A 6,239-nucleotide genomic window follows, 5' to 3' on the forward strand; every position below is an offset into this window, starting at 1 on the left:
TGACCGGGGGTCTCTGGGTGAGCTGGCAAGTTTTAGGGTTAGGCACCCAAAGGGGAAGGGGGAGGAAAATAGAGGGGGAGACCCTTTTTTCCCCAGCCCGTCATGTGACAGGAGGACAGAAGCTCAGGCGGACACACTGAGGCGTCCCTGGATCTGCCGGTTCCTGTAGTGTCGGATCACCTGGGAGGCAGTACGGGGTCTCAGTTTGGGATCACCTGGGGTCTCGGTCCTCCTCCCCCTTCCTCCCCCCCCCTCACAGCTCGGTGACGTGCAGCGGGTAGCTGGGGGGGGGCTGGTGGGCCGGGGGAGGGGCCTGCAGCCGGTGGATGTGGCAGCCGTGGCACAGCAGGTGGGTTTCAAGAGGGTAGCAGCGGTGCCCCTCCTCGTCGTTCAGCTGCAGACCGCAGTCCTGAGAGGAGGGAGGAAGAGAGAAACACGATCAGTCACTAAACACAGATGAGTGTGGGCTTTGTTAATGCACAAGGGGTACCTTTTATATTTGGGAGGTTTGCTTAGTCTGTTTTTGGCAGTGTGTGAAAACAGGTACTTGTCATACCATTGTAATGATGTATTGCGTTGAGACAGCACAGCCTGGATATACACATATGACCTATCATGCAGAATGAACTTTTGTACGTCTTCTATATGAATATGTGTCCCCGGTGTTCCAGGGAACTCACCAAGTGTCAGAAAACACAACCCTCTCTATTTTCCTCCATACCCAAATCTCTTAAAAAGGGGCTGCAACGGATCTGATACAGACTGATCCAGATTTGAACACTTCTATGACGTCACAGAAGTGGCGCTACGGCTATTGGGCCAACTCCACCAATCAGGAGGAGACAGCGACGGACATTGCCGTTGGAAAGCGCTGGAGACGCTGTAGTACATATGCCAGGCCTGTAGATGGTGCTGTTCTCACAGAATCAGCCCATGCAAAGACAGTGTTACATTGAGCGAAATGAGGAATGGCTAAAATGCATGATCTGTTTGGTATTTTGAAAAATAAAAAGTATAAATATGCCTTATATAGGTATGGTCCTACACTACATTATTCAAATATAGCATGATAGGTCCAATTTAAATAACACCTACCTTGAAATCGATAATGGAAGATGTTGGCCTAGCAGCTACTAAGTCGTTTTGCATTACTTGGATATTATATGCTAGACATTGCAATAAGAACGAGCAAGATGTTGTTTGTTTTGGTCCACACAATTTCAATCTTCCATTTCCATTTCCACAACAGAGTATAACTACTTAGTCTTCAACTGCTCAAACAAAGTGTACCAGAGTACTATTAAAACACACTAAATGTTTGGTTTGAACGCGCGCTTAGAGAGTTCAAATGTCCAGAGGAATTTCTGAGAAAATCGCTGATTAAACACACTTTTTTTTTTCTTTTAAATATCTGTATTGACAAATGCATTATGAATGAATACAGTGAACCTGTGGAGGAGACCGTGAACTGAAGGGTGTCATAAACTGGCCTTCCTCAGACTTGGATAAGCAACGCAAAAATGTGTGTGTGATGAATATGAATTCTTCTGAATGATTCAGCTCTGGACTTTACCCTTCCTCTGTCCATCACCCCCCCCCCCTTCACATCTCTAAATCATTACCCACTGCTTACATAATGATCTGATGCATTTCTATGAAGTGAACTGTCAGACATTCAGAGAAAACTGTCTGTCTCCCTCTGATATTGAGGACAGACATCTCCCAATTCAGTATTTATGATTCAGAACACAGAAATGCAGAATCACTGAAGTGTGGCGTGAGATGTTGATCCGTCACTGAGGAGCATCTGACTGACGGGTTCAGTTCAGTCTGAGCAACAAGTCCCCAGCTGGGTTCAGAGCTCAGCGCAGGAATGTGCTTCGTCAATGAGTCACAATGTTGATCTGTAACCTTGGGTTGGTAACTGTGTGTGTGTGTGTGTGTGTGTGTGTGTGTGTGTGTGTCATTCATTCAGAGTGTCTGCAGCGGTGATTCATGCATGCTGGAGAAAAACAGTCTGGTCTCGTCCCACGATTAGCAGATTTTACTCAGGTTCATTGTGTCTAATGTGCATGTGAAAGCACGTTTGTGTGTGTGTGTGTGTGTGTGTGTGTGTGTGTGTGTGTGTGTGCGTGTGTGCGTGCGTGTGTGTGTGTGTGAACTGTGCATGTAAATATTTTCTGTGCTATTCACAACAGCCTGAAATGTTGAATCACACACAGCGATAAGGAATTGCCTGTAGTCTGAACTCATTCGTGCTAGACTGCTCTTACTCATACCCCCCTGTGTGTCTGTGTGTGCGTGTGCGTGTGCGTGTGTGTGTTAGGGAGCGTCTCACCTCACAGTGGTAACAATCCACATGGTAGTCCTTGTCCATAGAAACGACTCGAATGGTTTCCTCGGAGCCCTGTCAGCACAAACACACTCAGTCAGGTGTCCCATTATAGTGATTATATTACATTTAGCAGACATTCATAGAGACTTAAAGTAAGTTATGGTCCAACAAAAGCAGGTTTACACCAACAAATGCTCTGAATATGTACATGGATTTAAGGTAAACATTAGGGCTGTACCAAGTTGTTTGTTCAGATTTGGCTGTTCCGTTAGACACTTCAACCATGTATTTCTTTACATGTTCTCCAACGAATGTGAGCCTGGTAGTTTGCTCAGGGTATCAGGGGTCTACATTTCGGTCTGGTCTCCAAACTAAGTCAAACACGCGCAGAAAAAAGTATGGGAAAAGACCGCCGCTAAACACAAGTTCTTCCCTTAAAAACCATGTCCATAAGAAGCTACCAATCAAAGTTGGGCGCCATTTTGCAGAAAAAATAAAAAGGAAGAAGGAGAAACTAATACTCAGAAAAGAATGGTTGGGGAGACTCGGGCAGCAATCATTGTTTGTACAGCTTAGAGAGAGTTCAATTTAAAATAAAAATTGCGCTTGTCAAGCTATTTAACCTCCTGGATATCCATAAAGCCCCTGTCACACTGTCCCGAAATTGACACCCGATGGACACACGATTAAGGAAATGTTCAAATTCGGCTCTGATCGTGATCAGAGCCGAATTTGAACATTTCCTTAATCGTGTGTCCATCGGGTGTCAATTTCGGGACAGTGTGACAGGGGCTTTATGGATATCCAGGAGGTTAANGTGGCGGCAGATGGTAGATTTGCCCATCACCACCTCCACCTGGTAGCCTTGTTCATCCACTTGCCCCCAAGTCATCAGGTCACGACCCTGAAGGCTTCTGATCTGCAGATGGTCACCTTCATTTAGACTTCCTGCACTCAGGGTTCAAAGGTCACCTATTATGCAACATCCTCTTCTTCATGTCTCTTCTACATCAACATGTGTCCCCTCTTCTTCATGTCTCTTCTACATCAACATGTGTCCCCTCTTCTTCATGTCTCTTCTACATCAACATGTGTCCCCTCTTCTCCATGTCTCTTCTACATCAACATGTGTCCCCTCTTCTCCATGTCTCTTCTACATCAACATGTGTCCCCTCTGTGGAAAGAGACTCTGAAAGTTTCAGGAACAAAGATTCTCTCTCTTTTTGTCCTGATCCATTTCTATAAAAACTGAAATGAGCCAGCAGATTTTGGCCACTTTGTGATGTCATAACGATGTTTTGTCTTGAGTAACCATTAGCCAATCAGCAACCAAGGTAACCCCCCCCCCACCTTATCACCTGAATCTCCTCCTAGAGCACCATTGAGTTCTTTGTAACCAAATGTCTCTCAGAGGGGCGTGGGGAGGGGCTCCTTATTTTCATCTAAAGTAACAGACAGAGAATCAGCACTTCGGAAACAGGGCTGAAACAGAGAGGATTATGGGTAATGCTGCAATGATCTGTTTGGAGCCAAACACTTCAGAGACATGTTCTGTATATATTTGAGACCTGTGATATATTGATGAAAAACAGTATAATAGGGGACCTTTAAGAGAAATTGATGATTTAGATATACATTGCTCACCCCGAGTCACCTTGAAGTTGTGAGTTAAGAGATAACTCGTTGAACGATCAATCCAAAAATGTGCAGAAAAGTCTAAATTGGAGTAAAACGTTATCCATGCCCTAGCTGACATGTATCCTATAACCTGTCTGTATGGAATATGATGGAGGACTCATCATAGCTTTTGAAACATGCGTTGCTGAGAGACAGAAGATCCTGAAAGAAATCCTGTTCGTGTTGATGTGAAGAGCGCAGCAGCACCCTCTATAGATCAGCCCTGCCCTGAAACAAGCTCGTGCATCAGGGGGCAAACTGCCAGCATATACACGCATTGAAATATACCTAAAAGTTCACTACCTGCTGAAGATAATAATAATAATAATAATTCCTGTGTCTTTTCTTTCAGTACTCTGGTTTCCAGCAGACGGCGGATAAGTGTTTTGTGTGCGGTCACCTCATCATGGAGATGGTAAGAGTTCACCAGACAGGAAGTGTAAAGAAGAGACTCAATGCATGTCTAAGGTTTCTAATTGACACTTCAGGCACTCTCTTGTTTATGATAAGCAAAGTTACTAGGATATCGTGCAGACAAAAAACCCAACTCGTTAAGATAAACTTTTACATGTTCTCTTGATCTTGAGCCTTATTTCGTAGAACACCCTGATGAAAAACATGTTCACTGCAGTAGCTGAATCTTTAAGAAGCCTCTGATGACATATCATTCTGCGTTAATGCATTATTTTTGTGGGGACTTCCCGCCTTCATATTGTTTCCCATTCCCTTCTTGTGAATGCTCCACGTGAGAGGAGTCAGTGTGAGGGGAAACAACAATTTAATAACGACTGATTTGTTGTATATCTGTTGTCAGTCAGTGAATAAACGGAGATAGCCTCAACGAAACAAAACACAACGCAGACACCGCGAATCAACACCGGTTACACACGTCTTACCGTTATCTTGTGTGTTTTTTCTTATTGTGTGTGTGTAGATCCTGCAGGCGCTGGGAAAGTCGTACCATCCGGGTTGTTTCCGCTGTGTGGTTTGTAAAGAGGGTTTAGACGGAGTGCCGTTCACCGTGGACGTTGAGAACAACATCTACTGTGTCAAAGACTACCACACGTAAGAGGACACACATATATTTACTGTATCACTGAATATGTTCAGTCAGCAGTTTAACACAAAATGTATGGTTCTCAACCTACTTTTTTAAACTAGTGTTAACCTGTGTGAAATAAGGTGTCTTCACTTTATATATATTTTTGTCTCTTTTACGACAGGGTATTTGCTCCCAAGTGTGCCTCCTGCAACCAGCCCATCCTCCCAGCACAGGTAAGGAACCGTTTACACTAAACATCATTTCATTCAGCACGGACACCTTATGAGACTCGAGGACATTTCGCTCGTCAACATCAGTATTTGTGTATTTTCAAAACGCGATCTGTGCCGATTAAGCCCCTGTCACACTGTCCCGAAATTGACACCCGATGGACACACGAATATGGAATTGTGAATTTCGCACGAAGATGGCCCCGAACCACACACGAAGGCAACATTTACATTACATTTAAGACATACAACTGCAACGAAAGTAATAAAAACAATTATGTTAAAGTATTATGATACTGTACTGATATTTTCCGACTTTGTTCTTTACTTTCTCCGTCTTTACAGTATATGTAGAAGATATTAAGTTTCCTCCGTCATGTTGTTTCCATAGCAACAACAACTTCCTCGCCTTCAAAATAATATATTATATCCTTTTTAGTTTCACAGAACACAAATTGGGTTATTTACATAATATGTTTACATGATTTTGTTGTGCAATAAAACAACCAGATGGACACACGATAAAGGAAATGTTCAAATTCGGCTCTGATCGTAGCAACATCGGGACATTCGTGAGGGCATCTTAAGCCATCTTTGTGATGCCAAAGATTTGGCCACCGCTCCCGAAGTTGCTGCCGGAGCCTGAGAAACTCCACCGGCGGTCATACGATGGGTTAAGATGCCCTCACGAATGGCCCCATGTTGCTACGATCAGAGCTGAATTTGAACATTTCCTTAATCGTGAGTCCATCGGGTGTCAATTTCGGGACAGTGTGACAGGGGCTTAAAGAACAAAGTCTGAAAATATCAGTCCAGTATCATAATACTTTAACATCATTGTTTGTGTTGCTTTTGTTGCAGTTGTTTGTCTTGAATGTAATGTAAATGCTGCCTTCGTGTGGTTCGGGGCCATCGGGTGGCGTTCTGTAGGCATCGTACTTGCTTCGGCTGTCGC

The 6,239-nt window shown here is 43.9% G+C and overlaps 1 protein-coding gene and 1 long non-coding RNA gene across 2 annotated transcripts in view; one reads left to right on the plus strand and one right to left on the minus strand.

Annotated features, from left to right (window-relative positions):
* Nucleotides 1-6,239, minus strand: part of LOC104949813 (Wilms tumor protein 1-interacting protein homolog) — a 13,481-nt gene that overhangs the window by 3,220 nt on the left and 4,022 nt on the right. Inside the window, exons 3-4 of the mRNA XM_010776227.1 lie at nt 2,339-2,407; nt 1-409 (exon numbers count right to left, since the gene is read on the minus strand). The exon at nt 1-409 is cut by the window's left edge and continues 3,220 nt beyond it. Coding sequence (XP_010774529.1) covers nt 254-409; nt 2,339-2,407 — 225 coding nt within the window. The 3' untranslated portion in view covers nt 1-253. The remainder of the gene's footprint in view (nt 410-2,338; nt 2,408-6,239) is intronic.
* LOC104949807 (uncharacterized) lies at nt 4,359-5,288 on the plus strand. Its single transcript, XR_798846.1, has 3 exons — nt 4,359-4,427; nt 4,947-5,077; nt 5,236-5,288. It is a non-coding gene; the product is annotated as an uncharacterized lncRNA (long non-coding RNA).

This window comes from Notothenia coriiceps, unplaced genomic scaffold (genome assembly GCF_000735185.1).
Source record: "Notothenia coriiceps isolate Sejong01 unplaced genomic scaffold, NC01 NC01_scaffold00016821, whole genome shotgun sequence".
Lineage (NCBI taxonomy): Eukaryota > Metazoa > Chordata > Actinopteri > Perciformes > Nototheniidae > Notothenia > Notothenia coriiceps.